Source organism: Puntigrus tetrazona, chromosome 7 (assembly GCF_018831695.1).
Source record: "Puntigrus tetrazona isolate hp1 chromosome 7, ASM1883169v1, whole genome shotgun sequence".
Classification (NCBI taxonomy): domain Eukaryota; kingdom Metazoa; phylum Chordata; class Actinopteri; order Cypriniformes; family Cyprinidae; genus Puntigrus; species Puntigrus tetrazona.
This window is the reverse complement of record NC_056705.1, coordinates 32,227,073-32,247,309: the sequence shown is the minus strand read 5'-3', so window position 1 is coordinate 32,247,309 and position 20,237 is coordinate 32,227,073. Positions and strand designations below refer to the sequence as shown.

General features: G+C 35.6%; 1 protein-coding gene across 1 annotated transcript in view; it reads right to left on the bottom strand.

Annotated features, from left to right (window-relative positions):
* LOC122347976 (serine/threonine-protein phosphatase 2B catalytic subunit alpha isoform) overlaps positions 1-20,237 on the bottom strand; it is a 94,026-nt gene that overhangs the window by 22,135 nt on the left and 51,654 nt on the right. The window contains exons 3-8 of the mRNA XM_043243202.1: positions 15,066-15,190; positions 14,859-14,970; positions 13,333-13,478; positions 12,089-12,228; positions 11,168-11,245; positions 4,457-4,551 (exon numbers count right to left, since the gene is read on the bottom strand). Of these exons, the coding sequence (XP_043099137.1) occupies positions 4,457-4,551; positions 11,168-11,245; positions 12,089-12,228; positions 13,333-13,478; positions 14,859-14,970; positions 15,066-15,190 (696 nt within the window). The remainder of the gene's footprint in view (positions 1-4,456; positions 4,552-11,167; positions 11,246-12,088; positions 12,229-13,332; positions 13,479-14,858; positions 14,971-15,065; positions 15,191-20,237) is intronic.

Genomic DNA, 20,237 nt, shown 5'->3' with positions numbered 1-20,237 from the left:
AAAAAATGAATCGCTGTTGTACTTTCAATTGTAAGTCGCTTTGGATAAAAGCGTCTGCAAAATGACTAAATGTAAATGTAAATGTAAATTAACACTGAACCTGGTCCTCCAAACTGTTTTAAGTGAACTACTTGTATTTTAGGAGTAATAATGAAATCAGGTGCTACTCGTCTGTTTCCAGGGCACCGCTAATAAGAATTCAGGACACTTATTATCACTTATTACCAAATTATTGTCCTGATGGAATAATACAGAGACAATAAGGGGGATATAGGGGGTGAGTGGGAAGTGACCAAGATCCGAAAGAGACCGTTTACCGTGTTGGCAGCTTCAGCCTGAGGACGTAAGATGAAGTGGAAGTCCTGGAGCATAAGGAACCACTGTGTCACTCTGACACCAGTGTCTTTGGCCCGAGCCATCCATTGGATGGGGTGCATGATCCATCACCAGGGTGAACTTACGGCCCAGGAAGTAGTAGCAGAGCTCCATGACCGCCCACTTGACGGCCAGAGCCTCCGTAGTTTCTCTCAGGCAGGATTAGCTTTCTGCTAATGTAGAGGATGAGATGTGAGATGCACCTCCTGGACTGTGTCAGAAGTATCTGTTTGCAGCACGAAGGGGCAGTTGAAATCCATGGTTCGTAGAATCGGCTCAGAGGTGAGCACCAGCTTCACCTTACAGAATGACTCTTCAGTCTCTGGCTGTCCCTTACTGGTCAGGTCTTTCAGAGGGGCAGGTAAGAAGGAAAAGTTAGGCAAAAAGAAGCGATAATACCCTGCCGACCCTAAAAAGGCTCATACCTGGGTCTTTGTTTTGGGCCTCGAAGGGGAGCCAGTCCTTCTTGAAAGGGTCCTCACTTTGTTCTTCACAGGGCGGATGTGGCCACAAGCCACCATGGAAGCCCAGGTCCTTCACCTCTGAGAGTGCTAGGTGACACTTGCAAGGGTTAGAGGTGAGTCCAGCTCTTTGTAACTCCATTAGCATCCTCTAAAGACAGTGGTCCTCCAAATGCCATGGATACGTAAGTGGGTGACAACATCCGTCCAAGGGTCTTTAAGAAAAAGGTGCATGCCAGTAACCTTTAGTGAGGTCCAGGGTTTAAGTGAATGCAGGTTGAAACATTTGACCAGGCCATCCGTCTGGGCTGTTAGACTGGTTCTCAACTGCTTCACCCTGAGGAGCCAATAGAGGTAAGCCATTAGCTGGGACATGAAGGGAGTTGCCTGATCTGGTTTAAGCTGGTATGCCGACTCAAGTTCAAAGCAGGAAGAGCTCCTTGGGGGTGGCCTACTTGAGAGGCACTGCATCTTGGTAAGTGGTGGCACAGTTGATAATCACCAGGATATGTTCATGCCCCAGGCAGATTTAGGCAACGGCCCAACAAGGTCCATGAGCTTGACGGGCATCTCTATGATGGACAGTGGAATCAGTGGACTGGGGGAGATGTTGCCTGGCAGGTAGGGCAGGCTTGGCAACACTGTTTCACCTTAGCATCCAGGCCGGGCCAATGGAACAGGTCACAGATGCGTTTGATGGTATTGGCTGTCCCAAGATAACACAACACAAACTACCCAATAACTACCCTACGACCCAAGATTAAAAAACAAATATGACCCAAGACTTTCATCCCAGTGTTTTGGTAAACAAATTAATAATAAATGTTATAATAATAAATTATGAATTCAAAATAATTAAATTGCCATTTTACAGAGTGTACTGCATATGTAGTAAGTTGGATAATTATGGCAAGACTCTCCTTTCTGAAGCAAAGCAAAGCAATTGTTTACCATTCAGGCAAAAACATAAGAAGTGAGAACCAAAAAGGCAAAACTTTGCAGGAGGGCCAAAACAAAAATTTACCATAGGCTGATCTGACTTGCATTGAAAGTGCACTGATTTTAGACGTTTGTAACACAAATTTGTTGTAACACTTTAGAATAGGAATACTTGTTAACTATTAACTATGACTTCTCCCTCAATCAAATTCTTAAGTTGCTGCAAAATGGTACTGGGTACCACTGCAGAATAAGGTCATGTAAAATAAGGCATGGCACACTCGTGGATGACAGTTTTTGCCAGTATAAAGCTCTCATTTGATATACAGTGAACACAACAAATTTTTTAATAAACATATTTCCAGTGCAGCAATCCACATGAAATTTACATTTTCCTGTGTCATTTCACGTTATTATACATTACCTTTTTAATGGATTGTAATATTCAATGTCTTTTCAATACGTAGATTTCTTAAGTTAATACCAATATGTGATCAAAATTTAACGTGAATCGCTGCATTGGTAATGTGTTTAATAAAAAACTTCAAGTTCAAGTAATGAATATTATTTCCCCCACTGTAAATCTCCAATTCACCAAAAATGTCACTAACGTCCTTCTGGTACTAAACCTAAACCTACCCTTCACAAAAATCCTGCAAAATGATAAACTACAGTTAATTTACCTTTTATGAACTAGTGTGCTCTCGAGTTTCAAACTTATGCTCACATGATCATGTCTTATATACAACACAATGCTATACACCCAAATTACACTGCAGATAAAATAGTACAAAACAGTGTAGGAGCAGCACAATTTAGTATACACTCTGATAGGTCGTATTTCAGGCATTTTTTGTACAAATTTTCTAAACATGCGTATTGGATGGAGGACATGTTCATTTCCATTATTGGCTAATATTAATAGTAGAGGACTGTAACAAAGTTTGCTACTGTAGTAGTACTTTTACTTGGCCTTTTACTCAAGTAATTTAGAAAAAATAATATGCCTACTTATAACTTTACTGGAGTAATATTTTATTGTGGTACTTTTACTCAAGTTTTTTTATTGTGGTACTTTTACTCTAACAACCTGTTAGTTTGTTAATAATTCCTTATTATTTAAGCAGTAATAAGACACTGTATTCTAAAGAGTTAGCATTGTATTTTATGAAACATGTTATAGTTCATGTTTATTTTTTTATATAATAGAGAGTAATGCTATATTTGGAGTTAGATAGCATGAGAAACACCTCGACAGCTAGGCCTGTTGCAACAATACATTATATCGACTTATCGCACAATATAACGTACATGAATTTTTCGGGATGCAATATATTGGTTATTATATTTAGATTAAAAAAGCATAAAAAACACACAATAACATAAATAAACAATTGCATTCCAATATGTCTTTTGCATTATGTCTTAATTTTCAAGAAAAAACATTTGTGCATTTGTCTTTTTTTTACTTTTAGAAAATGCTTACCATTTTAAACTTTTTTAAAGGTATCTAATAGTGATTATAACCATATGCTAGTTATCATATTTTTAGTCTTTCTGCAATCTTTCTCTACTTGTAAGGAAGTTGTATGTGTCACGTCTTTGGACTTTTGTTATTGTTTCTGTCTCGTGCCATGTGTTCAGTGTAACCTACTTTTAGTTAATTGTTGCCCCAGTTTCTGATGTGAGACAGAAAAAATTACAGTGCAAGTCAAACCTTAAGTAAGTGAAAATATTGGATACCCATTAGTACTTAATAAAGAATTATCAAATAATTCCGCAAGAATTACTTAAAACCTGAAACTCTATTCTAAAGTGAAAATGTAGGGAACCAACTTTATAGGGTTACTTTTATTCACAGGTTAAGATGGGATTAATTAAATCAAGATCAGGTGTTTAACTGGTGAAATATTAGTGAGTCTTCAGTAAACAACTTCCAAGGAAAAAAATCCAGGAATACAATTATATTATCTTTTATCAAATAAGAGGCATTTTTTCAGCACCTAATCATCTTGTGAAGGATTCTTTGTACATTTATTATTGTTATACCTTTTCTGCTGATGCCATTTTAACTATTTGATAATGTTAAACAAATACGGTATGCTACTCACTTCTTTTTAATATGCAACACCCACTTTTGCCAACTGAGTCAATTCCTGATGAATATAATCAAGTATATCCAAAATTTCTTGCTGTATATTCTGTATCCTTTTCTCTAGAAAAATTATGAAAGCAAACATCAATTTTCAAATTTACTTCTACGTTGTATATACTATTTATTTCTCTTGATCAAGTGGAAAAAATGGCTCAGCATTTTGTGGGGAAAAAAATTCCCTAAAAATATATATTAGAGAATAATACGAGAATGCAAAATGAAATCTACAGGTAAGCAGAAAAAAAGGCACAAGCTGGTAATAAACACAAATCTTACTCATATCAAGGTTTGTATGTCTATGTGGGTGTTCTGCTGAGTCTTGGCTAATTCAATGTTGCCTTTTCTTTATCTGCAAATGGACAAAAGCAGACTAGGAAAAAAAAACACCCCCTTCCTTTCTCTTTGAAAATGCTTGAGACTTGAGTCTGTACAACTTGCCCCTCAGCAGTGCCACACATAGGCATCTGGCCTATAGTCTGCTAACACACATTAGCAATAAACAATATGAAAGATGTGTCCATTATACCTTTGTTGTTGTAGACATCTAAGTAGTTGGGAGCTGAAAAGATAGTGATGAGAGAGGGGAAGCCTGTAGTTTGACTCTTTCTGTACATGCGATACCTATGGGAGAGACACACACACACACACACACACACACACACACACACACACACACACACACACACACACACACACACACACACATAATCATCATCGTTGTCGTCACCACAAATTAAATTCAGAATTAAACATCAACATAAATATTACACTTCTTACTTTTCAAGAAGCACCAGAAAAAGCAAAAAAAGTTTTTAAAAGTTTGATCTTCCATCACTGCCACTACCATTCAAAAGTTTGTGATCAGTATTTTTTGCTGCTGAATCCAGAATGTCGGGTTTTTCTCCCAACCACCTGCATAAAAATCCCAAGCCCAAATACCTTTTTGTGACAAACACCAAATTTGATGTTTTAATTGCTGTCTATGAGTTTACAAGTTTGGATCAATTCAAAATTAACTATTCCTAAACACTGCTGAGCAACGTAACATAACTGCTGCACTTAGCAATACAATTTTATTATTTAAATGTTGGAAAGTAAATATTTGAAAAAGATCTTAACACAGATGTTAACACAGTCTCTCTTGGAAATCGAAAAAATGCACAATATTTTCAGCAAACATTGGCGCATAGTAACTTTTTATGTCATAGATTGAACAAAGATAAAAAGTAAAAACATTATTGTGGCACTGTGCAAAGGTTTGGGCACCCTACATAATCAGTACTTAGTAACACCTTCTAAGCAGATATCACAGCCTGCAAACACTTTTTATAGCCAGCTAAAAGTCTTTTAATTCTTGCACTTCTTGTACAATGGGATTTTCTCCCATTATTCCTTGCAAAAGGCTTCTAGTTCTGTAATATTTTTTGGTTGTCTTGCCTGCACAGCTCTTTTAAGATCTACCCACAATTTTTCAATGATGTTTAAATCAGGGCACTGTGATGGCCATTCCTAAACCTTTAGCTTGTGTCACTTGAGGTATTCTGTAGTGGATTTGGAGGTATGTTTATTATCACTGTCCTGTTGTAGAAGCCATCCTCTTTTCAGCTTCAGCTTTTTTACAGATTGTGTGATCTTTGCTTCCAGAATTTGCTGGTATTTAGTGGAATCCATTCTTCCCTCCACCCATGCAATGTTTCTTGTGCCACTGGCTGCAACACAACCCCAAAGCATTATAGATCCACCCCATGCTTAATAGTTGGCAAGGTGTTCTTTTCATGATTTCTATTTTAACTTCATCAGTCCACAGTACTAGTTTCCAAAACGCATCAAAGCTTCTGTAGATGTTGTTGAATACGTCTGACATTGGATTTTATGATGGGGACGCAGTTAAGGTTTTCTTCTGCTGACTCTTCCATGAAGGTCTTGTCTGTGCAGGCGGTGCAACGGTGCACCACCACTCCTGAGTCTGCTAAATCTTCATGTTTTTTGTGGTCAAATTGGGGTTTTGATTTGTTTTACACCAACAAAAAAGAAAAAAAAAGAAAAAAGGAAAAATCTTCAAAATCTTTTTTCTGCCTAAACTTTTGCACAAGACTGTATCTGACCTCCAAGAAATTGCAGTCAACCTTAGACAGCAACAAAAATAAAGAGAACCACAGTTAATTTCGAACATATCACCGAAATGATGTTTCAGTGCAGCCTGAGTGTGTAACACCTGATTCTAGTTAAGTCTTCACAGTCTGCTGTATCATGAGCATTAAAGACCCCAATTCCGCTGGGGGCGATTTTTAGTAATAATTTAAGTAAAAAAAAATCAAGCAACTTGTTATAGAACTAATCTTACTTTGATGTGTAGACTTAGTAATATAATAACCATGGATGCATATTTGCGGTAACATACGCCTTCACTTAATCTACTTTAAACAGTGTTAATAAGAGCTCTTTGTTGTTTCCTTGTTGTGGTCCCCTCTGAATCATACAAATGTCGTCAATAAACTTACACTATTATGTGCTTATTCTCGGCTAATGTCTCTAGGTCTTTTTTCCTATGTAGGTTGACAGTGGAAGTTGTTGTTATATTTGATTCAGTTTATAATTTTTTCCTTTCTGCTGAAAACCAGGACATGATTGCATTGTTTTTCCAATTAAGATTTTATCCTTTGTCGTTCAAACAAAGGAGAGTGTTTTTTACTTGTAGGGCTTGAATCTTCATTAATCCTGATCTATACTGCCACTCTACTGTCCCTGTTTCCCAGCTAATTCTTTTCCTACCTAATTTCTAGACTCTCCGGTGTAACAATGGGTATGTCGACCCACTCTAAAAATGATTCTATATGTGAGATGCAACAGACCTTCCCTCAACACTTTAATAAGTAAAAGGAACAAATTTACCACAGCAGTTGTAGATAGGGAAGGAGCTCAAACCTCATCCACACTGGAAAGACGTCACTCTTTTAGGTAGAGAAATCACGGAGGCTGCTCATCACTGTAAAATCCACGAATCGGCCCAAGGAAGGCATCCAGATTTCTCTTAATTTTCAGTGCATAATATTATTCAATTTTAGGTTAAACTCAAATCTGACTCCATTTTATTTATTAATCGGACTCCATTTTATTATGACCTCAAATTTTAGGTTGAAATACAAATTGGTTGTTTGTCTGTTTCTAATTAGTATTTTGATATTCGGTTATTCCAAATGAACTCTTTATTATTTCCTCATTCATTTGGATGCACATAACGCTAGTAACAACACATCATAATCTACTTGAGTCAATAATTACAGCGTGAAACAATGTAAGATCAAATGTAACAATTGATTATCGGTCATGTATCGGTCATAATGTATTATGGCAATTTAAACACATCAAATCATTTTAATACAAAACATCAAGTTCTCAGAAACTAATCAAAAAGTAAAATGGAAGGAAAGATGGGTGGAGAAACAAATGGATAGAAGGGAAGGTAGTTTCCTGCACCTCCACTCTTGAAGATGTCTATATATTTGCATTTCTGTTCCTCAGCATCTGAGGTTCTTTTATCCTTACAACCCATTTTCAATGTTCTGGCAGATGCTGCATTGCCCTATCCATCATCCCTTTGATGCAATTCAGGTGTCCCTCCCCCTTAGCATTAAAACACCCCACAAAGCACAATGCTTCTCCCTCCATGTTTGATGGTGGGGATGGTGTTGTTGGGATCATAGGCAACATTCCTCCTCCTCCAAACATGTCAAGTTGAGTTGATGACAAAGAACTTGATTTTGGTCTCATCTGACCACAATACTTTTACCCAGTTCTCTGTATTATTCAGATGTGCACATAATAAACAATTAATACAAAGAGAATACATTTTTACGATATCTGTGCGAATGAACAGTGCAGAACTTAATCTTGAACTAAATTTCTCCACAAACCAGACCAAAGACATTAAGTGGACTATTGCAAATCCGGACGCCTCTTTGTCTGAAAAGCACCCTCTTTATCGCCTCCCCTTATTAGCATGGACCCGCCCTGCAGCACAGAGCTGATTGGAACATCATGTTGTGGGATGGATTTTGTCAGTTCATCAGTTTAAAACCAAATGACAAAAGGAACTCTGCAAGCTTGTTTGCTTTCTCATCGCCAAAACCCTCACAACTCCCTGGCTGGAATGACGTGAACTAACAGAAACATAGAAACTGCCAGCCAGAAACTCTCCCAATACAAAATCATCTTAACTCTGCTAATATCCTAAAGCCTAAAGCCACGCAACAAACTTGCAAAAGAACTTTAAGAATTTCAAGAATTTCAGCATCCATCCTAGGGAACCAGCTCCGATGTCTTTGTAACCAAAGCAACGCCCATTCACCGGTGAGTAAATCTAAAAGACATCACACAGGAAAACTGCCAGCCAATCAGAAGTACCGGGATTCCCTCAGACAAGCCAATCAGAATCCCTGCCTTCCAGCATCAGTCGTTAACAAACAACCTCAATCTCTGCTGAAATGATGCAAGAAGAAAGATCTTAATGACAATGTAAATCTCTGCTTTGTAAATACTCGCAGGTTGCGATTTAAAAAACTTATATCAAATACTAGACTTTGGACATTTAGTCAAACTCAAAAACTTTGCATCCTCAGAAACATGTGTTTGATAGATTAGTCATTTTTAGTATAGAATAGATCTATAATTATTTGCTGTGTGTTGTGTATTCTAAAGCCAAACTTTGCCCAGATCTTAAATCTACCTAGCTCAGATTCAGGAAACAAACCAATACCAGTTTCAGCATTATTTTGAAAAAAACACAAGATAGTCTCAGTTAATTTTAACCAATAATAAATGAATTGCAGGTTGTATGACTTTCTCATTTTCAAAGTTCATTTAAAGGTAGATTTTTATTTAGTACAGTGCAACCCTCAAAGAAAGAACGGGCCTCATTAATGACATTTTTATAAGTATTTTAATAAATTCTGATTAATCTGTGTGTAAAACAAACCTTCCTAAAAACTCTCCTCTACTTTACAAACGCTTCATAAATTGCATGTTCAGGAACACAGTGGAATATTCTGGTCTGCTTTTTCAGGTTTGACTCCTGTATATTGTATACATGCAAATAAGAGTAATAGGCCATATGACTAACAATAAATATTCCAAAATCGTGTTCACCAAAGAGCATTTAGCCAGCTGAAATAATGGCAGGTGAAAACGAGCAGCTGGTGGCGTTCGTGAAAAATTTAGTGGCACAGCGTTTTTTTTCCAGCTGCTGTGATTTGGAATATCCTTGGCAGCAATGTATTACTAATATTTAATTAAATGTTTTTGTTTATACTGTATGCCACAAGCTTCAAACTGGAATTGATTTTTTTGGAATTTCTGAAATTAAACCACTCTCCAACATTCTCCTTTATGTTTTTAACAGCAAAATTAGTTTTTACCCATTTCTGGATAAATATACATATAAACCACTGCGCTGTGCTGCTCATATTTATCACACAGTAAAAATCCAAAACAAGGACTGGTGGGAGGTTGTCCTGCTGCACTTATCATTTGCAGAGTAAAAAGAGTTTTATGATGACAGGGCGTGCATTTTTACAATATTTTTGCAAAAGGAAGAACTGCTCATTCCCAGCATGCGCAGTCTTTTCAGTTTCCGGGTTCAATTTGATCAAGTGTTTATATCATTGTACTCTTGTACTCATATTTATGTCATTGTACTCTTCTACATTATACTGTACAGTGCTTTGATGCAACCTGTGTTGTTAAAAGCGCTATATAAATAAAAATGATTGCTTGATTGATATATGCTTAATCATATTAGAGAAGCAATATGATTGAAATTTCATTTTGATCGAGCTCAATCAGATTGTGTTTACATTAAGTCTTTTCATTATGACTGAGCCGTCAAACCGATTACAAAAGGATTATGGTTGCATGTAAATGTAGCCAGTAATGAGCTCTGTGTTTTTACAGTTATAAAAACAAGAGAACAGGAGCAAATGAAAGTGTATCAGAATTTTGTGTCATCTGAACACAGAACATTTAAATGAATTAAAATAGAACGTGTACACTTCTATTCAACGGTTTTAATTAATTAATTTTCATTAATTTGAAAACTCACAATGATTTTACGAACGATTTAAATATATATACATAAAAAGTGAATATTTGTCAAAGCACACCATCTAACAGATTACACTCTAGAAAAACATTCATTATAATTAATAATTATATGAGTTATAAGAATATTGCAAAATATTACATTTGGTGTGTCTGTGTATGATATCTAGACAATATTACACTAAAGACACATTCATACAGCATTTGAAGCTTAAATAATAAAAATAGCGAGTGGTAACTAGGCTGATATGATAAGGAAACATACAAACACATGCATATACCAGATACATTGGTAACTGATTAATTATAGTCTAAATAAATAAAATGTATTTATGTGTGTGTTATGTGTATTTGTAACCAGGGAGCAACCAATTTAGCACTCATAAATGTACGATGTGTTTACAATTTATATGCAAATTTCAAAAGGCTAAAAGGTCTCTGAGACACCAAGCCTAAGTGATCAACAGTAATCCTAAACAGATAATACAGCTATAATCAGGGACCAAGAGACTGGCAGACTCCACGATGAGCAGTGAAAGTTGACACAATTGTCTGACTTAACAAAACTGGACAAGAAGTCAAAAACAAAAAGGCCAATTTAAGGCGGGAAAATTCATAAAGTAATGCTTTATAAACATATATATATAAAAAAAAATTTCTTTATGTAAAAAAAGTACAGCACAACTTTTAATTGTGGGCAATTTGCATCAATTTCAGTTTTAACCCTTGTATGGTGTTCATACCCAGCCAGTGTTTGTGGGTTTGGTTGACTCGCTGCAGGTTTGGGTTTTTAATTCAAGGCCATCAAAAAATCTATGTTACAATACTTAACAGATATTTTAATAAATCCCAACTACAAGCAATATTGACAGTATATATGGTAAAATATCGCCCTTTACCTTTGTTAGATTAGATTTATGAATTATATTGCTACAACCTTGTTTTTGGGAATGGCAGGGGCAGAAACACAAAACTCACACTCTTACAGGCTCTCTTTCTCACACACTCACACATATAAACACACACACACACACACACACATACTAATAGGACACAGAGTGAAGGTGCAGAGGACCTAAAATGTCCACTCTTTTTAGCAGTCCAAAAGCAGTGGACCTGAATATAAGTGTGTCAAACTTACCCAGCATCCTGTGCTTCATGGGCTCGTATAACAGATAATAAGTTGTTGTGTTGTAGAAAGTCACAAACAGCAGGATAACTAAAAGAATGAGTAAAGAGAGGTTAAATAATCTGTAATTTATTTAATTATTTTGAAGAAATATCAACTTTTGTTAAATATCAATTTTTTTTAGCCTTAGCAGGTGTATGATATTTTCTCCTTTTTGAGGCAAAACAAAACATACAGCATTAATCCTCTTCACGTAACAGTCAATAGTAAATCAAAATGTACTTAAAATTCATTCACTTGCATAATTCATTCATATTCATGTTAATAGAACCATGAATGATATTTATTTTCCATGGAGGGTTTCAAGAAGATTAGATAGAAAATGTTTTAAAAGGGACATCAGAGGCAAATGTACCTTTACACAGCATGTGAACATTAATGTGTGTTGGCAGCGTGTACACGACCACCCTATAATGATCTTTGCAAATCACCTTTCTTAAGAATTTGCTTGTTAACAAGTTCCATGATGAATGTGGTCAGTTTACAGTCTCAGAGAACTGCTCAGCACATGGAAGAGGGGAGAACAGTAGCTTATCATTTAAAGGGACATGCACCACAATGGGCTGCTGAGAACAGAAGGTAAAAATTGTGTAAAAAATGTTATAGACTGTACACAAAGACCATAAAGAATAATACCAACTTGGGAAAAATGGGCATCTGATGTCCCCTTTAATACAATAAATATTTTTTAATCTAACAAGACATTTATCTCATTCTCAAGTATGCTACATTACATTTTTAATGACAAATTTAATCCTCTGTATATAACTGCATAGTGTTTAATAAAATAAATAAATAAATAATTATAATTGTTAATTTCTGTTATTTAATTATAAGTGTTGTCTGGTTTCATTTTAATAGTTTTTTTTGTACCTGTAGAAATAGGAGCAGCCTCTCACTGTGTTGTGTGTGAAATGTTCCTGGGTTTTCTCGTTGCCAAAGTCCTCCAGTGGGTCCGACCAAAGCAAGTCACACATTGGTCCATATGCGGGAGGCTCTTTGAATCTATCTAACTGGAAAGGAGAAAATTATACTTTATACCACAGAGTACTACTATGTTAGAGAGAAGCATCATTATTTTTAAAGACAAAAAAGGAACTGAACTATTTTAGAAACCTTATAAAAACAGCCTTTTGGGGAAAAGAAACATTTTAAAACATTTGTACTGTAAAACGGTACAAATAATTTTTCACTAAACCCTCAGATTTGGACATTGATATATCACAAACAAGCACTGTAAGTGTTAAATATTTTCAGTTTAAACATAGAATGTTTGTTTGAAATGACCAGAAACTGACTACCGAGTCACTATCTACAATAAAGTGCCCCATTATGCTGTAAACGTATTTTTTTTTTTTTTATGTTTTAGAAGGAAAGCAATGTTTTAAAGCTCAAAGTGCATGACTATTGAATTTGCCCCCCTAAGAAAGAATTGATTCAGAACTGCCAAATGAGTCAGAATCAACTCTATATTTTATCTGTGGAGGAATTAAATTAGCATACTGCCACCTTGTGGTTCTCATTTATCTGCAAACAATGTCTACTTCGACCTGCCTTCAAACACTTTAGTTTTGATTTAGATTTGTTTTTTTTTTTTTCTTATAATAGCTGGATCTGGCAAAACAGAAACTGCACTCATTCACACATTTCAGCAAAAAGGCTTGTTCACTCTGCCAGCCTCTAGCAGCAATCAATTTCATATCAGGAATGTTAAAATTCTTTCAAACAGTTTAAACTTTCATTATACATTAACAACTCATTAATATGAGGAGTATTAATCAGTCATTCAGAAAACAAATTTAATTTTTTATGCATGAAAAATTTAGAGGTCCGGACCTCCTTTTTTTTTTTTTTTTTTTTTTTTTACCTCGGGTGAATTGGATTGGATGCTTGAATACTACCTGCGTAAGAAGATTGCCAAAACTAAATTAGGAACCTTTAAAATAGCATAATGGGACACTTACTGTTACAGTCCCTTTTAAGTGGAATATAAACAAGGAATGTATTTTTCATGATTTTATATTGCATATAGATTGCACATACAGAAAGCACTGGTGTTAATGGAATAATCAATCAAGGAATGGTTTATTAATGACACTACTTCATTATGTACATACTTTCCTGATGTCATCAAGGTTTGTGATTTCAGGGGACAATCCACCGTGCACACACAAGAACTGCTGGTTCATCAGTGCTGCCAGGGGAAGACAGTCAAAGGCATCCATACACGCATCATACACCCGCTCTGAATATTTAATTCTACCTGTCAGGGATGGAGAATGATTGAGGAGAAGGGAAAAGAAAATGAGCATCAGTTAAACCCAAAATAAACACACATTCTATAACTTTATATGACTATAAAGGCCATCCAAACATTTCTAATAGAAAAAACTTCAACATAAGGTGACGGCTTTCACCACAAATGCAGTTCCTTAAACAATTATATTCCACGAGTGGGGTTGTAGTGGAGTGGCTCCAGCATAGATCACTTCTAATTTAATGTTAGTAAGCACAGATTCTAGCCTACGTCTGGGAATATATGACCACTATACTGTAAGAATTTTCACCGTATATATTGTCATCTGAACAAGTAAGTAACAAGCCTGCCACTTTTGTTGACAATAAAACTGTTCACTACAATAAATTGTGCTATCAGTGGTGACGAACTCTGTCATGTCACAATAAATCCTGCAAATTATTATTGTTAACAACATCAGCACTGCAAGTATACTGACTACAAGTATAGAGTGTACAAGTAAAAATCTACCCATATCATTCCAATTAGAAAATATTCTTATAATGATTGTGAATCATAAGTCAGACGATAGTTTTGGCTAGTTATGCTAGTTACTCGCTCAAGGTAAACCAATACAACTTCTTAAATCAAATACTGAGAAAGTGAGTGGCTTTACTTCTAAGTAGAAAAGGGTGAGAGTATCAAAAAAAAGGTCTGTGCCGTGTAACATGTTCCATTGTTCCGAGTAATGTTCCATTATTAATGAATAATTACACAAGAACACATGAGTAATGCAATGTTAACTACTAGTAACTAACAATAAACTAATTAATGAACTACTGTATAAGAACTACTGTATACAGGTCCATAATTAATATGAATAATACATAATGTATAATTAATTCTAAAGTAAAGTTCATGGTAACCCACTAGTAATGATTCAAATATTACAAATATTATATTAAATATATTTGGTATTTGATTGGATAGTAATTATTCAGGTCTTACTACACTCCCTGAGGTTTTTGTGGTTAGTAATTCTTTTTTTTGGTAAATTTGGTTACACTTAAATCCTTACTGGTGGATTACCATGGTCTTCACCTTAGAATACAAAAAAAAAAAAAAAAAAGGTAGTTTCTTGAGAAGAATATAGCAACAAGTAATTAGTATTAGGAGATTAGAATGATTTGGTAATACTTCGGTTATTGCTAGTACGTTACCTAGATTAAAATTAATTATTCATTATGCATAATTCACATTATGAATTGCAGGCCTTTACTTAAGAGTGTCTTGTTAGGTAATAGTTTATTTAAATGCTAATAGTACTGTAGCTATTTTTTTTGTTATTATTTCTGTAGTTATTTTGTTATTTCTAGTTATTGTGATGTGGTTGGCAGTCATACTTACATTCCTGTTTAAAAGTGAAATACTCTGTTAAATGTCTACATTCGTGGTTCCCACGCAGCAAAAACAGTGTCTTGGGATAAAGGATTTTTAAGGCCCATAGGTACAGTACACACTGTGGACACACAAACAAAACGAGAGTAAAATCAGAGGATTGCAATTATAAAAGGACACATACAATTTAGTGTTGAGATATTAGCAGTGACTTACTTCAATACTGAAATATCCTCTGTCCACATAATCACCCAGGAAAAGGTATCGTGTGCTGGCTGGAGAACCTCCCACCTCAAAGAGCTTCATTAAGTCAAAAAACTGCCCATGAATGTCTCCACAAACTATAGAAAACATACAAAATACAGTTATTTGCAAAATGCGTTTATAGTATTATTATTAGAATGATTACATTATTAATAGTATTGCGTTGACACAATTACTAACATTAATGCAATATCTTGCATTATTGATGTTGCATTAATGTTAGAGGCAATTGTGTCAACACATCAATAATACAACAGTTCATACATATTAGTTTTAAATGTATGTTTATTTGCTACAGTTATGCTAACGATAATAAACATTAATTTATGACATTAAAACAGCGACATCTGTTGAAGCACATTGCGCTGTGTTCGTTGTCACAGGAACATCCCACCTGAAAATACTGAGAAAAATACATTGCTAAATAATGACATGCTCATGCTCTGCTCACTCCTAAGTCCTCACTAACAAGGAGATAAGGATGATCACTTTGATTTGGAAAATGCCGGTGAACCGCACAGTATTTATTATTTTTTACATTTATTTATTTTTTTTAGTTGTTCTACATTCATAAGAATGAATGGCATGGTGGATTGTGTTGACGACAATGTTTTCTGGAAGTATTCCTGAGCCCATGTTGTGATTTACATTACAGTAACATTCCTGTATGTGATGCAGTGCCGTCTAAGGGCCCGAAGATCACAGGCATCCAGTATGGTTTTGACCCTTACGCACAGAGACTGTTCCAGATTCTCTAAATCTTTGGATGATATTATGCACGGTAGACAATGATAACTTCAAACTCTTTGCAATTTTTCTCTGAGAAACTACTTTCTGATACTACTTTTCTCCACTATTTTTCGCCACAGCATTGGAGGAATTGTTGATCATCTGTCCATTTTGACTTCTGAGAGACACTGAGAGGTTCTTTTTATACCCAATCATGTTGCCAATTGACCTAATAAGTTGAAAATTGGTCTCCCAGCTGTTCCTTATATGTAGATTTAACTTTTCCGGCCTCTTATTGCTACCTGTCCCAAACTTTTTGGAATTTGTAGCTCTTATGAAATCCAAAATGAGAATTGGTTTCCATTGAATTTTAGAATACACTTTATTGACTATTCCATGCAGAATTTGGCACAATTAAAGGTATCTTACCAATTCTATTTTGTGATCAGCAAAATCACAAATTGGTATCCACTTATTCATTTATCTGGCTTGATTCTTACTTCTGAGCTGGTTAGCACAGGTCTGTGCAGAGTTTGACTTTAAAATACACAACACACACGACAACGACTCTTAATAATGAAACAGAAAGTTTATTGAGCTATACTTCTACTAACATGACTAAGCTAATAAGGCACACACACACACAGAAAAAGAAACAGTTTGGGAAGGAATTGATTAATGAAGTCCAAAGTCTATTTGCTAGTTCTAAGATTGCAACCCACAAGAATTCATCAAAGCAGAAGTTTTAGCTTTCCACTTTGCAGCATTCAGTTAAGAGATGCATACTTTGTCTGCACTACCGAAACTGTGCTGGCTTCTCTAAGGGAATCCTGGCTTGGATGTTTTGGATGACGTCTTTGGGTTTCCCCGGGCGATTTTAATGGGTGTTCGTAAAAGTCTCTCGTAGTTGGGTTGCTCAGCTTTGGAAGTTTCTAGAGTTGAAGCTGCAGGGAGTCAATGGGGTTCTTTTCTCTTTTCTTTTTCGCCTCTCTTTTTAAGTTTTATACAAGTTTTTGGGCTTACCCCGAAGGTGTTGTCCAATCAATATGGGGCTACAGACCATGTTCACACCCAGTTCGGCTATTTTTCCATGCATAAATTACTGTACGTTAACACAGAGTTTCCATCCCATCTGGAGATAGCATTTCTGCAATGTCCTATACTTTATAGAACGTTTCCTACATCCCATATAACAACAAAATCTTGAACATTCATTCACACCATGAAATGGCAAACGTCATAAGCTTTCATTCAACACCAAACATCACATATCTAGTGCTCATCTCAACTACTATCCACCACATGATTATGCATAGATTAAAATGTGAGTTTTCATGGACACATCAATACATACAAGAGGATTATAGGAGATTATTGGTAACTCAACATATATTTGCTCTAGTAAAAATGAGAATTCTGATCATCCCTTTTGAAAAGTCTTTTGTTTGAAAAGCAAAAGAGCATGCTTTTATGATGTGTGAGGAAAAACAGCAAAGGTCAAAAGGGTTCCCACTGGGGCCTGGATATTTTGGCGATGTCCGCTCACACTTGTAAATTACATGCTCGTGCTTATTTATCCACTGATTCATGCTGAGAGGGGTCACACCTAGATATAGATATATAATAGGGGTAGATATATAATATATATATTTTTATTATTGTTTTGTCATTTATAGCAATATAAAAGCCAATGAAAAATAAAGATTATATCTTCTGTCTCTTTCTCAAAAGATGATTTCAAAAATCATTGATTCAGAAAATTAGTATATTCTTAAATCAAAACTGCAAAGAAGATTACTTTTATTTGAAAATAGTGTTTTCTTTTGCCATTGCTTTCCAGGTGTTGGTTTAGGAAAAATAGGAAAGGTAATCTGAATTGTTGGTGTTTTTCATTGGTTTAGAAGCATAATAAGTGATTATGCTTCTAAAATTGCATGTGTGAAATCAGCCTCTAGACAATAGCATGCAACAGCAGTACAGGCTTGTGACTGATGTAACATACTGTCACAGAAAGACAAAGAGATATGATTCTCCATGGTAACAGTGCAGAACACTGGGTTCTGTTAGTCTGTCAATTTGAAAATCGAATGTTATTTAGAAAACTTTCCTCATCATAGAGCCAATTCATTTTCTCACTCTTCTAGCCAAAATGCCCATATCAAATTACGAGATATTAGTCTCCAAATACAGTCTGCAATGATATTATGTGTTCTTCACACATAATATCATTGTGGGCAAATGCTGAAGTAGCTTTATTTGCATGTCGATTCAGTGTCATGCTTCCTCAATTATACCTAATGCCATTTGCTATAGCATTAAAACTCATGACTCATTTCATCTTTATTTTATTCTACTGCAATGTACTAAGAGTTAATGCAGGCCTCTTGGCAACAGATACAAACAGCTATCAAATATTTTGATATTTTGTACAACAAGATCAAAATCTGTATTTTTATTTCTACTTGCACCACTTCAACATTAGATACGTGGTCTATAGATACCTCAAATAACCATCATTAAAAGAATAATTCTGCCTATGTGCTTTTTTAGGTTTTGATATCATATGAAAGCTGGATTCTTCTTATCAACATATTTTCAGAGATAGTAGGCAAGATGTTATAGAATAATAATTTAATGAAAAAATATATGCATATACAGTACTGTGCAAAAGTTTGGTGTGAAAAAATGCTGTAACCAAAGAATGCTTTCAAAAATGGAAGTCTGAAACATTTATTTTCATGTGAATAAACAAAAGAGAAATATAAATCAAATCAATATTTGGTGTGACCACCCTTTGCAATTCTTGTAGGTACACTTGCACACAGTTTTTGAAGGAACTTGGATGGTAGGTTGTTCCAAACATCTTGGACAGCTAACCACAGATCTTCTGTGAATGTAGGCTTTCTCACATCCTTCATGTCTCTTCATTCTCCTACCCCCTTGTCAACATGACAAAGACAAGAGAACACACCAATTAAGTAAGGCAGATGTGTGTCAACCTTCATAAGTCAGGCAATGCCTACAAGAAAATAGCCACTAGCCTTATCTTGCCCGTATCTACAGTCAGAGGAATCATTAAGAAGTTTAAAGCAACTGGAACAGTGACAAACAAGGCTGGAAAAGGGACCAAGTTTATCTTGCCACAACGCACAGTGAAGGAGGATGGTAAAAGTAAGTAAAAAATCCTAAGCTCACTGTCACAAATTGCATCAAATAGTGACATCTTGGGGTCACAATGTCTCCATAACAACCCTCAGATGCTCACTACATGCCAACACACTATTTGGGAGGAATGCAAATAAAAATCCCTTTCCCACTAACACTCACAAACGTAAACGTCTGGAGTTTGCTGAGCAGTACAGGGACTTCATCTGGGATTGTGTGCTTAGGTCAGATTTTTGGCAACAAACACTCTAAGTGGGTCTGGCGTAAAACAAAAGCTGAGTAAGCACCTCATGCCCACCGTGAAGTATGGTGGAGGATCTGTGATGCTGTGAGCCTTTTTCTCTTTCAAAGGCTCTGGGAACCTTGTTAGGGTACATGGCATTATGAATGCTTTGATCTACCAGGAAATTTTTAATAAAAACCTGATGGCCTCTGGCAGAAAGCTGAAGATAGGTCATCATTGGGTCTTTCAGCAGGATAATCATCCAGAACGTGGCAAAATCTACACAAAAATGGTTCAACAGTCACAAACTCAAGGTCCTACCAAGGCCATCTCAATTGCCAGACTTCAACCCAATCAAAAACCTGTGGGGCGAGCTAAAGAGGACAGTGCATAAGAGAGGACCCAGAACACTGGATGATCTAGAAAGATTGTGCAAAGAGGAATGGTCAAAGATTTTGTGTACTTCTCTTTGTGTACTCCAATCTTGTGAAATGTTATAGGAGGAGATTAAATACCGTCTTGTTGGCAAAAGGGGGGTGTACAAAGTATTAATTTTTAGAAGTTCATGACCACATCTTAAACAGGTGTGCCAATAATTGTGGAGGGCACTGTGTACACACACACACACACACACTGGTGCTGGTCATATAACTAGAATATCATCGAAAAAAAGTTTATTTATTTTACAAATTCCATTCAAAAAGTACAATTTTAATTTTGATGATTGCAACTGACAACTAATGAAACCCACAAATTCAGCATCTAAGAAAATTTGAATATTACTTAAGATCAATACAAAGAAAGGATTTTTAGAAATTATGGCCAACTGAAAAGTATGAACAGGAAAAGTGTGAGCATGTACAGCACTCAATACTTAGTTGAGGCTTCTTTTGCATGAATTACTGCAGCAATGTGGCGTGGAGTCGATCAGTCAGAGCCCAGGTTGCTCTGATATTGGCATTCAACTATTCTACATTGTTGGGTCTGGCATATACTGTATATACATA